The sequence below is a fragment of the Leptodactylus fuscus genome, chromosome 1, assembly GCF_031893055.1.
Source record: "Leptodactylus fuscus isolate aLepFus1 chromosome 1, aLepFus1.hap2, whole genome shotgun sequence".
NCBI lineage: Eukaryota > Metazoa > Chordata > Amphibia > Anura > Leptodactylidae > Leptodactylus > Leptodactylus fuscus.
In genome coordinates, this window is record NC_134265.1 from 284,877,389 (window position 1) to 284,895,620 (window position 18,232).

Genomic DNA, 18,232 nt, shown 5'->3' on the forward strand with positions numbered 1-18,232 from the left:
CCCCAGATCCATGTCCCCTCCATCTCTGCCCCAGATCCATGTCCCCTCCATTTCTGCCCACAGATTCATGTCCCCACATCTCTGCCCCCAGATTCATGTCCCTCCATCTCTGCCCCCAGATTCATGTCCCCTCCATCTCTGCCCCCAGATTCATGTCCCCTCCATCTCTGCCCCCAGATTCATGTCCCTCTTCCATCTCTGCCCCCAGATTCATGTCCTCTCCATCTCTGCCCCCAGATTCATGTCCCTCCATCTCTGCCCCCAGTGTCATGCCGTCCTCTCCTTCATCTGCCCCCAGTTCCATGTTCCACATTACAATTACCTTCTCCTTCGTTCCCCCGCTGCTCTCTGCGCGCCTCTCTCTCTTACTGGCGCACAGTTGTAGACGTGATGTGACGTCATCACATCGCGTCTACACTGCCGGGTAGCCGGCAGCGAAGCGAGGCGCTGACACAGGTCAGCTCCTCGCTTCAGCCGCATATGTGTCAGCGAGAGAGGCCGCAGCGGCGAAGCGAGGAGCTGACACAGATCAGCTCCTTGCTTCAGCCGCGTATGTGTTCAACTCAGATCTGCGTCCCCTGGACGCAGATCTGAGTTGAAACAAACAGGACATACAATGACTGCTGCCGGCGCCACCCCGTTTTTAAATTTGGCCGGGCCCCTGACGCCAGTAGCAGTAGTACTGGCCTATCGGCGGCCCTGTCTGCAGTGCCCACATCTGTGTAGTTACATTGTGTTCAATGCATTTATTGATGCTTGAGGATATTGGTCAAGAAGAGAGCGCCTACATGGAAGGCAGAGATCACATATGCATAGTATATCATTAAATAATCAGTATTACATATCTTTGAAGAACTCATGTTTGTTTATTTCAGCTCCTTAGTGTATTCCTTGTGCTACGTTTGGCTTCCTAGTAACCAAGTTTCCCAGGCTTAATAATTGATGACCTATCCTTAGGGTCTGACACCTGGGCCCCCCGCTGATCAGGTGGCACAGTAATTGATTGCTGCAGGCTCTTTACTACTTACCAATAACAGTGCTATACAGTTGTATGGTGACAGTATTTGTATAACAGCTCAGCCCATTCACTTGAATGGGACTGAGCTGTGAACAGGCAATGAACATGATGTCACGTTATCTGAAAAAGCTAAGCTTGGGTAGCATTGTTGTTGTTTCAAACAGCTGATCCATGGGGTTTGAGTGTCATAACCCCTTCCTGCTGAAGGCATGTTTTGATTTTCTCTTTTGATTCCCCGTCTTAAAAAACCCATAACTTTTTTATTTTTAGGCTTAATGTTTGCGGGACAAATTGTACTTTGTAATGGTCCCATTTAATATTGCTTATGATGCACTGGTACAGGGAAGCTGAGGAAAATCAGAATGGGGTGAATTGGGAAAAAAACTGCATTTGTGAGACTTTCTTATGGGTTTTGTTTTCACAGCTTTCACTGTGTTTTCACTTTCACTTAATCTATGGGTCTGTTTCATTCCTGGTATCAAATTCATATAGTTCATTTTTATGCTTAAACCCCTGAAAAAAAAAAAAAAATTTATTTGACTTGCTGACATATTCTGACACCCATAACTTTTTTGAATATTTCCATGTACGGGGATGCATAAGGCCTCCTTTTTTTGCGGGGCCAGGTGTACTTTTTATTGGATCAATTGATGTTTCGGCTCTGTGATTTTTTTTCCTGTTATGGCGTTTACTGTATGGGAAAAATTAATTTTATAAGTTTGTAGTATCCATGGCAAAATGGCAGATAATGGAAGTTAAAGTCTACAATCAGTGGGGGCATTGATTGCCATAAATATCCCCGGGTCTCTACTATATAAATATATAGAGTGAAGACCCCGTGCATATGGCAATCCCTCAGTGCCTGAGAGGCCACCATATTTGACTATCTGACATCCACCACACTATTATGGCTGATGTCAGGAAAGAGTTCATAAGTTCCAGAGAACACCTTTAGGCCGGGTTCACACTGGGTTTTTAGGACTGGAATTTGACGCGGAGGCCACTTCAGACTCTGGTACAAAAAATGGCTAGCCGCGACGGGATGCCGAAGCACCGGCATCCAGTCGCAGCATTCCGTTCCGGATTAGGCCCAAATGAATGGGCCTAGTTGGGAGGGAGTTACACAAGGCGGAAGTCCGTGGTTGAATAAGACGCAGAATCCGCCTGAAGAGAGGGCATGTCACTTCTTTTTTCCTGTGAGCGGGAACAAACTTGTGGAAAAAGGAAATGACCGGCTCCCATTGATATCAATGGGAGACTTTTTTTGAGCCTGATTCTGACGTGGATTCCGCGTCAAAATCCAGCCCAAAAAAACTGTTTGAACCCGGCCTTAAGCAGACAGAGCTGGTTGAGTAGTTTGGTGCCAATAGGTGCTTAGAGCAGCTGACTGGGAGGGGTACTAGAATTTGGAAACCCTACAAATCTGATATTGTTTATTTATCCTAAGAATAAGTCATCAATATCAAAAGGCTATTAGCTATATCAATAGATAACAGTAGAAACACATTTCTAAGTATATTCTATTCATTTATATGAGGCATATAGAGATTGCATACATATCGGACAATCTATTGCATGCTCCGCTGTATGCCATAGAGAAGAATATCTCCTTCATATGGAATATGATGGAGTATGTTATTATATCATATAGACTCTCTGTGGTTCTGTAGGGCAGAGCCCCTTGAGGCTCCACATGATACTATACAGTCTCCTGTATATGGCTCCCTTGTGTGCATAAGGAACCATTTAGAGGGTTGAAACTGCTTCACCCCATAATCATTCTATGCCGCCTACCCCATTCCAGTCCCATATTAAGTCATGTGATATGAATTACTGTGCCTAGAAACATTAGTAATTCATTAGTAATATCATTTGTGAATGCAAAATATTATCTATAATACAATACTAGAATTAATGTAGTGTAGTTACTTCAATATATTTCATTCAATATCACCAACATATAGGTTTAATATGCAGTCTCCATATTGTATACATCAATATCTCAAGTACACGTCCCACAAAACTTATTTTAATGAAAACCGCAGACTGACAAGAAAAAGTATGACTAAGCAAAAGTAATGATCGCATTGGACACCTTAATATAAGGAAACTAAGGAAGAATGAAGCTAATGATCTAGTCTAAATGTCACAGTTTACCGACAGGTCAGAAGCTGAAGACCTGAACCTTTATTAGCATTGTTGAAGACAGATGCAATGTGTCTACGTGGGCAATGTTAAAGAATCATACTAAACTTCAAAGTCATATTTCCTTGCTCTTATAATAGTTCCCAATGCTCTATTCCCCTTCACTCCTTTATTGAACATCTCTATAATGAAGTTCTCTCCTGCTATGTTTGATTTATTGGCAGCGTAGTGGACCAAATTAAATCCACTATGAGACCAGTGCCAGCCTGCAGGCCACCGGTGTGAGAGCCCTGCATTAATGAAAGCTGCAAATGAAGGGGAAAAATACAAGATGTAAATTTATGACAACAAGTATTGCAGCTTAGAGGAATGTTTATGCTTCAATAATACAGTAAATATATGTACAACAGTGTTCTGGACAAAGACATGAGCCCTTTGTGTATTCTGTACCCTTAAATCTGGTATAACTCACTGCTTATGTCTGCAATCTTGACTATTGTAGCAGCTCAGAAAATATTGCTGCAAATAAAAGTATGCTTGATCACAGCAAATGAGCGAACAGGCTAATATTAATAGTACAATGTACTTTAGGTCATATAGGAATGCGCAAATATGAAGGAAGAGTCTCAAGAATAACAGGGCCTTGAGCAGTTTCCTTGTATTCTGCTGACAGTGCATGCAGGGCAGTGACAGAGCATGTGATTTCCATGTTGGTTTGTATTATATTGCTACAGTTTTTAAAGTGTACCTGTTTAGAAAAATTCTGATCTATTGGTGGGAAACCAGGTGCGAAGATCCCCATCGATCTCTGACGTAAAAGCACTTAGATAAGTGCTGTGCCCCTATGGTCTATAAATTCTATGAGCTTGTATATCACTATACCTGGTCTACGAAAAAAAAAAAAAACAGATTAAGGCAAGGGCCCCATGCTGGCGGTTTCCGCATCGGTATAATGGAAGCAGAAAGAAGACTTTCTGTGAAAAGTGCTGCGGGAAAAAACACAACGCATTTCCACCATGGTTTTTCCTGCAATTCTTTTTTGCTGCAGCCCGCTAGGTGGGGCCTTAGCCTAAAGGGGATTTCTGATCCCAAATAGATCTTTTATTCTGTATCAAACCCCACAGATCTACATCAGTATGGGGAATCCATTTCAATCCGGAAAAAAGTTCTTTCTTATCTAAAGATTGGGCTAGCTTGCTGATCTGAAGGACCTCCAACCATTCTGTGTATAGAAGATAAATTGTAATAACTAGAACACCCCTTTACCCTCCACCAATAAAACCTTCTGCCATATTATTAGTTTTATACAATAACTGTGACCTCAGGTGCCTATATGTACATTCAGTTAAGGAGTATTTCTTGTGTATTTTGATACATATTATGCACATTGCTAGTGAATGCAGTGCTTAATGCCCTATTCACACATAGTGAAATAGCTTTTATGACAAGCAACAGATTTTCTAATCAATAGTATTTCTATAATATTGCATATTTGCTGAAAGAAACAACACTATATATCTTTGTACTTTGTTGATACCTTTCTTATTTACTGCACTATTCCTATATCCTAGTGTATATAAATATGTGGCTCTTCAGATAATACAGTATATTATACCAAGCAGTGGCGTAACTAGGAATGGCTGGGCCCCGTGGCAAACTTTTGGCATGGGACCCCCCCCCCACACACAACCGACACCGACGCCGAAGACCTTGACCGACCCCCTCCTCCGCACTCTATTATGTCCCTTAGTAAGCCATGCACACAGTATTATGTCCATTAGTGGCCCCTGCACACAGTATTATCCCTCATAGTGGCCCCTGCACACAGTATTATGTCCCTAAGTGGCCCTGCACACAGTATTATGTCCCATAGTGGCCCCTGTATACAGTATTATCCCCCATAGTGTCCCCTGCACACAGTTTTATGTCCCATAGTGGCCCCTGAATACAGTATTATCCCCCATAGTGGCCCCTGCACACAGTATTATCCCCAATAGTGGCCCCTGCACACAGTATTATCTCCAATAGTGGCCCCTGCACACAGTATTATCTCCAATAGTGGCCCCTGTCACTGGGCCCCCTAATGGCCTGGGCCCTGTGGCAGCCGCCTCCGCTGCCTCTATGGTAGTTACGCCCCTGATACCAAGCCTGATAAAGAGGCCTATGTAGCCTGGAAAGCTTGCTATTTCTTATCTTTTCAGTTTAAAAGGATTCAACTACTGAAGATTCTCAGTTTTTATCAAGTACTTGCTACTGATTCTAGTATGATGCAAATCCAGAAAATCCTTATGGAACACATAAAGATATTTGCACTGGATTTGCACCAAATTTGCAGCTGGAAAAATCTCTCTTATGTGAAATCATAAGACTCTGCACTCTCCTGTTACCATAAAGTGGCATTTTACCATTGTGGATGTGGCTTTAGCCTAGCCTTATATTGCCTCTTAGCAACCACAAAAGTGACCACAAGTACAGCCATGCTGGTTTCTTTATCAAATATCACTTTGTTATAGAAAGAACATAAAGACCAGAAGAGAGTGGACATGAGTTTATAGGAAACTAATTCAGAAATGATAACTAATATGGCGAGCTTCCTGTAGTCACCGTTACTCAAGCATGATTTATTCTTAGAGAACGCCCTTATTGATGAATACCCATCTACTTAAGTAGAACACGTACAACTTATGTCAGACATGAGATTTCTATGCAAATAGAACATCTGGGAATCAATAGTAATGAATAAAGAGAAAAATCTATTGTAAAACAACATCATATCCCAGAGAAATCAATGGAAATATAATAGTATCAAAATAAAAACCAATAACAAATCATTTCTAGAAGTGGTATGTTGGCCATGATCACTTAAAATAAGGCTGTTTTCATCCCATGCTTTCTTTCCTGCTTAACATATGGCCTGGAGAGCTCCCACTGAATGCAATAAACTGGCATCTGTGCTGTATAGACACCCATGTTAAAAAAGAAACATATTATTCCATGCAGTGAAAAAAACCCAACTGTTGCATTTACCATATAAAATAGGAGCTTTTCCGATGTATACATTAAACGAAAAGTGTTGTATAAGCAGTCTATGGTGGCATGCACATGGCCGTGTGCGTGTAGTCGGGCAGTGATTGAACATCCATGACATCCATGAGCAGTCCGTGCCTCTACAGTCCCATTCACAGAGGTTTGTGTGCATGGGATGGAAAACTAACAGAAATAGGACCAGTCCTAAGGTCTGCCGCGGACTCATGGCTCCATACGCGGGACCGTGAAAATAGACAGTTGTGTGTATGGGGCCATAGAAATTAAAGAACGCAGAGCGCTTTTCGCACTGGTGGTAAAACCGTGACACGTTTTGGCTGCTGCAGCTACGTGGGGCCTTAGACTAAACGTGTAAACGTTCCGAATCAGCAGCGTTTAAAGCAGGTCCCATTGCTTTCTATGGGAGCTGGCATACATGCACTCCCCATAGAAATGAATGGGCTGCTTTTTCCCATTCATTTCTATGGGGAGCGCGCGTATGCCGGCTCCCATAGAAAGCAATGGGACCTGCTTTAAACGATGCTGATTCGGAACGTTTACATGTTCCGAATCATCCAGAGTATCCTCTGTGTGAGGGGGCCCTATAGTTGTATTTGGTGCTGTTTTTGAGGCAAAGAAGTCTCACAAAGAGTTTCAAAAGAAGTAGTGTGAACATACCCTAAAAAAGATCAATTGTAAATCAATATCAAACTGGTTCTTAAAATGAAATGGAATATATAATGAGAAAATTACAAATAATATCATATAATTTCATTAGGTTTTTATTATTAGAAATAGATTTGACTATGGAGCAGATTTACTAAAGATGTCTAATTGTGACATTTTTACACTGATCAAACCTAAACCTAGACTGCACCAGATTTGTCACAATATCTGGTGTCGGAGGAAAAAACCTTTAGTAAACGTAGACCATCTAGTCTGGTTTATACCACTTTTATGAGTCATTCCCTTTTAGCAACATTTTATTTTAGGTTCAACATTTTGTTAATTGTTTACGGGTTACAGTTCTGTTTATTTAATACAGAGGTCACAGACTTATAAAGAAGCCCTTGCAGAATTTTTTTTTGTTTTCATTCAATAAACAGTAGCTTTGCCTAGTGAAAGCGAAATCTGTCAACAGATGATCATTTGTAGGGAATTTGGAGATTTGTATCAATATAACGATATGGAAAACCTACAAGGACATAATAAGAAATTAGAATCAATTAAAGAAAAAAAGGCATTTAATGGCAGATCTTCACTTTACCGGACCAACTAGAGACATGGGAAATTAGAGTAGTTACTATACTGATAGGTAAAGTACATTCTAACATAGAAGGTAGCTAAATGCGGAGGAAACCCAACCCAAGTGCTGGCCAGTGCAGTGCTATGTATTGTCATCATACTCATTGGTATAGATCTTAATCTGATAGTAAATGGACACTTCAAAAACTTCTCTATCTGTAAGGCAAGTGTGGACAAATCTATTGTATACCTGTATAGATGCGAGTACAAAGAACAAAATACTGTTTTGGCTATGCTTCAAAGACTGTGCGAACAAAGAAACCTATCAATGTTTGGAAACATTTTGTGCCTAAGGCAATGACAAATGATGGAGGACAGCATAAAATGCTAAAGTATTTGATGACAGAAGATAATTGTCAGAAGCGATGACTCTTGTTGCTCCCACTGAATATAAAGAATGGATTCTATATAATGTATATTTCTTCACACCCAGCTATGCGAGGTTTCTATCATATATGGGTGTAAATATGGAGCATCTTTGGCTCATTCAAAGGTGACCCACTTTGTCCCTTCTGCATCCAACGCTCCACTTTTATTACAGAAGTAGCAGAGAGACCAAGCCTGCATGTTTACTATAACTCAAGCCAGCCAACCTGCATGTGTAATCTCATTGCTGTTGTCCTGGTCATCCAGGTGTTGGCAGAGTTTCTCCGGGCATTCTGCTTGGCAGTCTTCAAGTTTACTAACCCATTCTTCAGCTTCTGTAATACGTTCCCTTACATCCGTACCAGCAGCACAACCATGGGGGGTATTTCTGCCTCTGTGTGTTGATAGGACAGGCAGAATTTTTAATTAACATAATGAATATGCATGAATAGCCCTATAAGAGGCTTAGGCTAAACTCCTAATTTTCTAATGTTCGCCACACACAAGGGAGGATTTAATGGAGAGGTAACCAGCCTATTAGGGAGCACTCTGCGAAAATTTGTGTAAACCAGTTCCATGCAGATATTATCACTGGATGAAGGCAAACAGGTAATCACAGGATACCATAGAGAACATACACTCACCGGCCACTTTATTAGGTACACCATGCTAGTAACAGGTTGGACCCCCTTTTGCCTTCAGAACTGCCTCAATTCTTCGTGGCATAGATTCAACAAGGTGCTGGAAGCATTCCTCAGAGATTTTGGTCCATATTGACATGATGGCATCACACAGTTGCCGCAGATTTGTCGGCTGCACATCCATGATGCGAATCTCCCGTTCCACCACATCCCAAAGATGCTCTATTGGATTGAGATCTGGTGACTGTGGAGGCCATTGGAGTACAGTGAACTCATTGTCATGTTCAAGAAACCAGTCTGAGATGATTCCAGCGTTATGACATGGCGCATTATCCTGCTGAAAGTAGCCATCAGATGTTGGGTACATTGTGGTCATAAAGGGATGGACATGGTCAGCAACAATACTCAGGTAGGCTTTGGCGTTGCAACGATGCTCAATTGGTACCAAGGGGCCCAAAGAGTGCCAAGAAAATATTCCCCACACCATGACACCACCACCACCAGCCTGAACAGTTGATACAAGGCAGGATGGATCCATGCTTTCATGTTGTTGACGCCAAATTCTGACCCTACCATCCGAATGTCGCAGCAGAAATTGAGACTCATCAGACCAGGCAACGCTTTTCCAGTCTTCAATTGTCCAATTTCGATGAGCTTGTGCAAATTGTAGCCTCAGTTTCCTGTTCTTAGCTGAAAGGAGTGGCACCCGGTGTGGTCTTCTGCTGCTGTAGCCCATCTACCTCAAAGTTCGACGTACTGTGCGTTCAGAGATGCTCTTCTGGCTACCTTGGTTGTAACGGGTGGCTATTTGAGTCACTGTTGCCTTTCTATCAGCTCGAACCAGTCTGGCCATTCTCCTCTGACCTCTGGCATCAACAACGCATTTCCGCCCACAGAACTGCCGCTCACTGGATGTTTTTTCTTTTTCGGACCATTCTCTGTAAACCCTAGAGATGGTTGTGCGTGAAAATCCCAGTAGATCAGCAGTTTCTGAAATACTCAGACCAGCCCTTCTGGCACCAAGAACCATGCCACGTTCAAAGGCACTCAAATCACCTTTCTTCCCCATACTGATGCTCGGTTTGAACTGCAGGAGATTGTCTTGACCATGTCTACATGCCTAAATGCACTGAGTTGCCGCCATGTGATTGGCTGATTAGAAATTAAGTGTTAACGAGCAGTTGGACAGGTGTACCTAATAAAGTGGCCGGTGAGTGTATATGCCATACATTAATATATGTATATTATACAATACAATGTATATCACTGTACAGAACTACCAGCATATAATGCTTAAGTGTTACTAGACATCACATAAAATGCCCTTCATCACAACTATTAATGGTTAATAGAATGTCAACCAATAACCCATTGGGATTACTCATTGTTGTGACACATACTTCCTGAGGATCTGTAATTGCTTTCAAAGCAGGTATCAGGTAGCGTCAAGGTGTATATAGAGTCCATGGATGCAGGAAACTGCCCAATGATATTCCCAACCGGTTGTACCCACAAGAAATCCAGGGAGACGTAGGATAACTATCCCCATGCTATGCTAAACGTGTTCTGCATTCTTCAGAGGTTCATCAGGGGACAAGTATTTCCATTTAGTCCTATACGATATGAGTTCTTGGATGTATACACATTATTACAATTGGGCATAGCCTGGTGATCCTCTCCATGTTATACACTTGTTTGAAGGGAATTTGTATTTTTTTCTGTCTATATCTAGACTCTTCCCTACTTTGAAACCACTTACAGACCACTGAGAATTGTGCTGCACAACAATGAGTAATCCCAATCGATTGGGTATCTTTATTTGTTAGTACTTGGTATGTTATTGATCCATTGTCTTCCAGCTATTTATTAATACAATGAATGGCTTTTTATGTGATATCTAAGAAAATAAATAAAAATAATTTTTATTACGCTGGTAGGTTTTTTTTTTGTTTTTTTACAGTGTGGTCTGAAACCAAAATAGGCAACAATGCCAGTGAGCCACCATGCTGCATGTGTTCTAATGGATTCTAAGAGAAGCATATTGATTGTAATGGGATGCATAGGTCTCTCTTTTACTGGGAAGAAGACTATGCAATATTAAATGCCAAAAATAATACAAATCTTAAAGAGGACCTTTTATTGCCTCTACAAACTCCACCTCCTTGCCTTCTTTAATAAGCACTGCTCTCTAATCATTCCAGCACAGTTGGAATATTTCCTTTAGTCCCCACCACTCCTGAACAATCAGTGCAGTTAGTTTTGGTGCCCGCTATCATATGCTATTAGGTTTTCTACTGTCAAGTGGCGGGTGGAGACAAGGAGACAGCGTCAGAGAGCTAGGAATTACGCCCAGTTGCCCGCTTCTGTCTGTAAAAATTGGCAGGACAGAAAAAAGCCGTTGTAAACAGCCTACTACACACTTTTACACCAGGTCTACTTGTATTTCTGTATTACAAATTTATTTTCTATAATGTTCAATTCAGTGAAGAATAGTATCCAACGTCCAAAAGAAAGGTCAGCAGCTTGTCTTCGATCTTTTTCTGGTTCTTCCACAAGAAAAGCATTTTCTTCAATTAAAGCTCATCAGACCTTGAAGACAATCTTTAGGCTATTGTGACCTGATAGGCGGCATCTCTGTAACTTGTTGCTGCAGGCTCATTATCCCTGGTTCTGGATGATTAACTTTCCAAGTCTACTGGGTGCAATCCAGACACATGTGACTTTATCCACAAGGTAGGCTTATAGGGTGTATTGTCACAACCCTCATTATATAAGGTGCCTTATCATAACAAATGGATTCTTTCTGGAACAGTCACATACTCATATAATACGTTGTAATCATATACAACATAAAAATGATGACAGATGTGTATTCATAGAACTTTGGAGGGAAACAAAGAGCCCAGGTGCAATACTAGCTGTATGTAACATCACCTGTACTGTACTTTACAGGGGGTTTCCAAAATCCAACTTTTATGACAAACACTTGCCTATGTCTCACTCTAATATATTCCAGTCTTCCTAAACATCTATACTCATTACGTATTTGATATTGTTAGCAGCAGTCCTCTAGTGTGTTAAATCCACAACACAGAATTGTGCATTCACACTACGTAACGCCAGCGTGTATCACAGCCGTACACGCCGGCGCTACAGTAGGGCTGCCGAACACTTCCCATTCATTTCTATGGGAGCCGGCATGCGAGCGCTCCCCATAGAAATGAATGGGCTGCTTCTTTCACTGCGAGCAGTCCCATTGAAGTGAAAGGGAAGTGCCGGCGTATACGGCAAGCTCTGCTCATGCCGAGCCGTACACGCCGGCACTTCCCATTCACTTCAATGGGACTGCTCGTAGTGAAAGAAGCAGCCCATTCATTTCTATGGGGAGCGCTCGTATGCCGGCTCCCATAGAAATAAATGTGTTATACGTGTATTGCAGAGTACACAAAGCTTTGCATGTGCACGGGGCTGACAGCTTCCATTTTGGCAGGATCAACCAGGTACGTGGAGGGGACGGCATGGGGCAGACCCGGTGTCACCGATCAGACCCCGGGCTGCCCACTACCAACACCGGCACCCCGCGACGGTTTCGATCGGCACCATTATGTAATGAAACCCCTGAGATGCCGCCGGAATCTCAGGGGTTAACATCCGCGATCGGACCCGGTTCCGACCACGGGTTTTACAGGGCATTGTCAGCCGTATGTTACATTGTGGTCTCTTAGTCATAGCAGAGAGACTGAGAGACTAAGAGACAGCAATGTAGGTTTCGAAACGCGTAGGCTCTTCTTGTCTTGTTATCCTGGATCCATGTTGTAAGTTGTTTTAACTTGCTATGAAGTAAAAGTTATATTATTTAAGAATTTTGGGCATGCTGGATGCTTTTGTTCAACTTCTCACAGTTTTAGAATGAGCCCGTTTTTATACATATGCCAATTAGCCTCTACCATGCACCCCAGAAGTCTCATCGTGCACCCCTGCTATGTGTGTGTACATCACAGGCTGCTGCTGAAGACTTATCTCCCTGCTCTCACACACACACACAGGAGATAATAGCTGAGAGGCTGCATGATGAGAACTTCCTGTGCTGGCCGGAAGCTAATTAGTATATGAATAACAACGGACTCATTCAAAGAATACTGAGGCGATTTACATACAAAAGGTAGGTGTGGAATAGCCTTTCTAAAGGCTATGCATGTATGTGATTAGTTAAAAATGACTTTTCCCAATGATGGAGCCCCTTTAAGTTCAGTCCTTTCCCAATATGTTTTATGCCTCAGACCCGCCACCATTTTTTAAGTCTGCTTTTACAAAAAGTATAGTATGTATGAAAGAAGTGCAGAGTGTAATATACAGTCAGTTGGGTATGCAGTGATGGAAAGCAGGGCTTCCACTGGAGGTCTTCTTTAAAGCAACATGCGATACAGACACTAAGAAGATGCCCACAAAGAGGTTTTGCAGTCATACTAAAAAAGACGTGTAGATGGAGGCTCAGAAGCATGAAAGCACTCTGCGCAGCAGCTCTCCAGTGTCTAAGACCCTCTCATACATATACATTGCAGTACCTTCCACCCTAAATTCTTGTCCAGCTTAATAGGTATATTAAGACTGAGGATATCTATGACAGTGGTGTGTTCATCTACTTCTATTCTTACAGAGGACTGTGCTCTTCAGATGTCCTCCTCCTTCACTAACCCTATCCCAGTACATAGAGTTGATTGAAGTTAGTAATTGCTGTGGCCTGAGCCAGATGTAGCTTGTGGGAGGACAGGCAAGGCAATGGGCAATTACATGTAGATGTGAAGAATGGCAATGAATGTTCTCAACTCTCTCTGAAGCCATTAATATTTGCATCCCACTTACACATGTTAAGGCTGTTATTTCACAACGCTCCATTTTCTTAAGCTATTTTTTGAACTACACAGAACTGATCACTCACAAGAGACAAATCTATTAGTCACTGGTGCACATGTAGGAAATTACATTGGAATGGTTTATAGGGTGGGAACAACCAGTAGATTTCTATCTTGGGACTGCCACGTGCTGAAACAGGTGTTATGCAAAGCTGTGCTGGTGCTTGACACTATAAGGCCGAGGCCCCACGTTGCGGAAACGCAGCTTTTTTTGTTGCAGATTTTGTTGCAGTTTTTTGAGCCAAAGCCAAGAATGGCTACAAAAGGAATGGGAAATATATAGGAATTTCTTATACTTTTCACCTTTGCTCAATCCACTCCTGACTTTGGCTCTAAAAACCACAACAAAAAAAAGGTGCGTTTCTGCAACGTGGGACCTTAGCCTTAGAGTATGATCACATAGTGCAGTCATGATATGGCCATGGTGCAGACAAAAACTGGGTGGCCATGCTAGTTGCCACAGTATTCCATTCATTGTTTAAGTGTGTGTTGGTAAGCGGCATGGTTAACCAACAGCCATTGACTAGAAGCACTGAGGGATCTGGCATGCCCACCCAATCTTGGCCATGTCCACTGCACCCTTGTCTCTCAAGGGTCAAGCTAGATAATAAAGTCTACCAAACCTGCTGATTTAGCTAGGTTTGGTTGACCAGCTAATGTGTATAGAGTCATCAAATCTGTCAGGTGTGAACATACCCTAATAAGCATGCATCTAACTAGAAAATCCACAGCTAATATTTCCGGTTATTTTTATCATCTATGTGCAAATGGGATTTTGAAAACACTTCTGACATTTTACTGTAAATTGCAGTCCATTGGCAGTGCAGAATTTGTGGCAATTTTGGCACATGTGGATGTCTTTTCAAATGATAGAAAGTTTCATATGTGCTCATACATTAGAAATGGGTATATAAAACTCGAGGGGCATTACAGATTTGATATTTCTCCATTATTATCTAGCCATTCAATACCACTGTGGGGGCAACAAGTAGAATATATCCATCTAAAATCAATCCTAGATTTTCACACGTGACAATTTTTTTCCATCTGTACACAGTGGCTCATTTCAGCCATCATATGTTATGTGATATTTGCAAGTATATCCATTTATAACTCCAGACTGGGATAAACTCTGCAAAAATGATGATACACAGATGATGATGAAATTGCTGACATATCTACCTGAGTAGGGGGTATAAAGCAGTCTATAAAAATTTTTAATTTTGTGCTTTGCAATCACAGACTTCACCATTGGTAACCTATTGTTATTGTAATTGGATTTTCTCTATAAGGGCCCGTGCACACGATGTAATGCAGCGCTGATTCTGACACGTAAACTCGAGTCAGAGTCAGCGCTTCAAAACAGAATCCCATTGACTTTAATGGGTTACGTTTAACGCGCATAACACATTGAAATCAATGGGTTAAAAAGCCTTCTCCATTGATTTCAAAGTGTAGCGCACGTAAGACGGAACCCATTGAAGTCAATGGGATTCTGTTTTGAAGCGCTGACTCTGACATGAGTTTACGTGTCAGAATCAGCGCCACATTACATTGTGTGCACGGGCCCTAATATTACATTCATTCTCATACAGATCTTCCATCTAATGTAGCGTATCTTTCCTCTTTGACTTTAAGTGATAAGATCACAAGCAACACAAGATTTACGGTCACCCTGAAAGAGATCCTGTCAGCAGTTTTTGGGACACTAAACTACCCATATGTTGTTATGCTCCAGTAGAATATTGTCCCAAAACCGGTCTATCCTCACTCAGCAACTATTAAAGGCTTTGTGTGGAGTCTGCCAATGTTATCTGACATGTGCATTTTTCCAATGAATGAAGAAGTCGGTACAGATCAGTGTTTGGTGGATTGGCCTACTGACTATACAGCCCTGCTGGTGGTATACTTCCTAAAAACTTTTTGGACAGGTTCTCTTTAGACTGAGGCCCCACGTTGCGGAAACGCAGCTTTTTTTTTTTGTTGCAGATTTTGATGTGGTTTTTGTAGTCAAAGCCAGGAGTGGATTGCTCAAGAGGAAGACGTATAAGAAGTTTCCTATATATTTTCCATTACTTTTATAGCCATTCTTGTCTTTGGCTCTAAAAATCAAAACAAAACAAAACAAAAAAGCTATGTTTCCACAATGTGGAGCCTCAGCCTAAGGGTCAGTTCACACGTGAACTGCCCGCGCGGGTTTTGACACTGAGAGAGACGCGGCGCGTCTCTCTCTTGTCAAAACCCGCCTGCTGCGACCATTGCGGCTTTCCCCTCCGCTGTCGGCTCAAATGAATGAGCCAACATAGGAAGGAGCTGCCGTGGGGGGAAGCCGCGCGGCTTCCGCCTTAAGATAGGGTAGGTCGCTTCTTTTCTCCGCTAGCGGCAGCCCGGCGCTAGAGGAAAAAAAAACCCCGGTGGTCTACATAGACCACCATTGTAAAGGGGCGGATTTTGAAGCGAAATCCGCTGTCAAAATCCGCCCCTTTGCCCACGTGTGAACTAGCCCTAAAGGGGTTGCACAGAATTAAAACCACATGGATGATTTTTTTGCAAACATGGCGCCTGACCTGTCCACAGGTTGCATGCAGTATTCCACCTCAGCACCATTTATTTTTTTATAGAACTGAGCCACAATACCAAACACAACCTATGAACAGGTGTGGTGCTGTTTTTGGACGAAAGCAGCCATCTAAAATATAATATTAAAATATTAATCATCTCCAAATGAAATTTTATGGCGTTAAAGAAAGGCACCAATAAAAGTCTATAACATGAAAAAAACACATTTTATTGCACTTAAGTTATAAGAAAATAAAATTTCTAAGTGAATCAAACCATAGACACAATCCCTTTAAACATTGTTTTTCCTCCATCACATCATGTTGTTACAGAACTGTAAAATGAACAAATTGGAATCTGATTATTTTAAAACCAGACTATAAATAATAATAAAAAAAGAAAAAAAAAAAAAAAAAGGATGAGGAGGAACGAAAAAAAGTCTAAGAATTTTTTTTTTTTTTCAAAAGGTCGCATAGGATACAGTGTTAAACCACTTTTCACAGTTCAGCTTGAGTTGTGACTCTTGGAACATGAGGCAAATTATTTGACAATTGTAAATGGTATTATATTTGCACGTGAAGCTCGCCCTGCAAAAAAAAAAAAATCTCTTTTGCCTTCTGCTTCATTTGTCAACTTGCCCTGTTTACCTGTAACAGCTGTTTTCCCCCAAAATACTGTCATTTATTGAGTCCTATCAGTTGTTGTTTTTTTTTTGTCAGTTGTGTTATGTAATTTTTTTTATTTTATTTTTTTTTTTTTTTAACATTCACCACAGCCTCACAACAAAAAAAAGTTCCCAAAAGAACAGGCTACAACACCTCTGTTCTAAGGAATGTGTTTACATTTTGCCCAAAAACAAGAAAATAAGCTTTGCACACTCAAATCTTTTTTCATTTTTCTTTGCAAGCAAACTTCACTCTAAATTGTCTGAAACTGTCCCACATTCGGCCTCTTAGAGGCACAGTGGGTTCAATTTTCAGTGGCAAAAAGTCTTTTTTTTTTTTCTGTATCCAAACTAGAAGAAATTTGGAATTCAGTCTGGGACTAAAACGTCACAGCAGTAAAATAATAATAAAAAAAAATTTTGCTTTTTTTCTCTCCTTTCATTTAGCAGCATAAATATGTTTGGCCACTGGGAATACAGTACAGCTGTGGGACAACAATCCCATTTATAAAAGACCTACTTGCTAGCACCAGCATCGAGATTTAGATCCATCTGAGAACGTAAAGACAAGCTTGTCACCCCAGAGCAACATATACAATGAAACATGTAGATGGAAGCAACAAGAAGCAGAGAAACAGAGGCTAATACTGTGATTGATTGACATTGGCAATAGTTCGCAAAAAAAAAAAAGTGAAAACTGTACAAAAGAAAAAACAATTCACAGTTATATTTTTTTTCAGCATTTCAAAAACCAGAAAATGACTTTGTTGCAACTGCTCTCTTGAAGTCAACCAGTAATTGTGAAGCGTATAGTTAGGGTCTAGCGTTTAGGATAAGCCCAGTTACTGGGATGCCCTGTAACCAATTGGAGACGGCTAGAAATAATTGCACCTGGTTTCATTTTGAGAGTCCTCCTTTTTGCAAAAGAAAAAGGTAGCCCACATCAAAATGGGAAGTCCTATTGTGACAAGATGTCTTCTCATCCACCATGCGTAGGTCTTCGCTATATGTTGTCCCAAGCTTAGATCCTGTTTTGCCAAGGCCAATGGATATTTTTGGAGGGAAAGACTGGGTAGGAAGTGGGAGGCAGAAAAAAGGGGGAATTTATGCAGTCTAGAAATTTGGACAAATTAATTTCCCCAACTTTCACTTCATGTCCACATCAAAGTCCAGCACCAGCAGCTTTGTCTCCTCAGTCCCATTTCTGCTTCCAACTGCACACACAAGCTTCGTGTTGGAGGCTCGAATTCGCCACACAACACCCCCACTTCCTCCGCTTTCTAACGTGACCAGGTTCCGAATAAATTCACCTGTTTTCAAGTCCCATAGTTTTACAGTCCCATCATCTGAGCTGGTTATTACAAAATTCTTATTGAACTGTAAACAAGTCACAGCACTTTGATGTTTGTTGGGACCTACGGGAAAAAGCAAAGACATTCACAAGATCAATGTTTAGAATATACTAAATTTTTATAAACCACAATAAAAATTCTGCTACTGACAATCAAAGGGCATATTCAGAAAATGCCTATCAGACGTCGACATCGGTGATGGGTCCATAACATTTACTCCATCAATCTATTGTTTAGAACACTTC

General features: G+C 41.4%; 1 protein-coding gene across 6 annotated transcripts in view; it reads right to left on the minus strand.

Annotated features, from left to right (window-relative positions):
• Window positions 1-16,179: 16,179 nt before the first annotated feature.
• The window catches only part of FBXW7 (F-box and WD repeat domain containing 7), a 127,817-nt gene continuing 125,764 nt past the window's right edge, over window positions 16,180-18,232 (minus strand). For all 6 annotated transcript variants that reach the window (XM_075288328.1, XM_075288319.1, XM_075288311.1 and 3 more), the window contains one exon: window positions 16,180-18,050. In XM_075288328.1, the coding sequence (XP_075144429.1) occupies window positions 17,782-18,050 (269 nt within the window). In that variant the 3' untranslated portion in view covers window positions 16,180-17,781. The remainder of the gene's footprint in view (window positions 18,051-18,232) is intronic.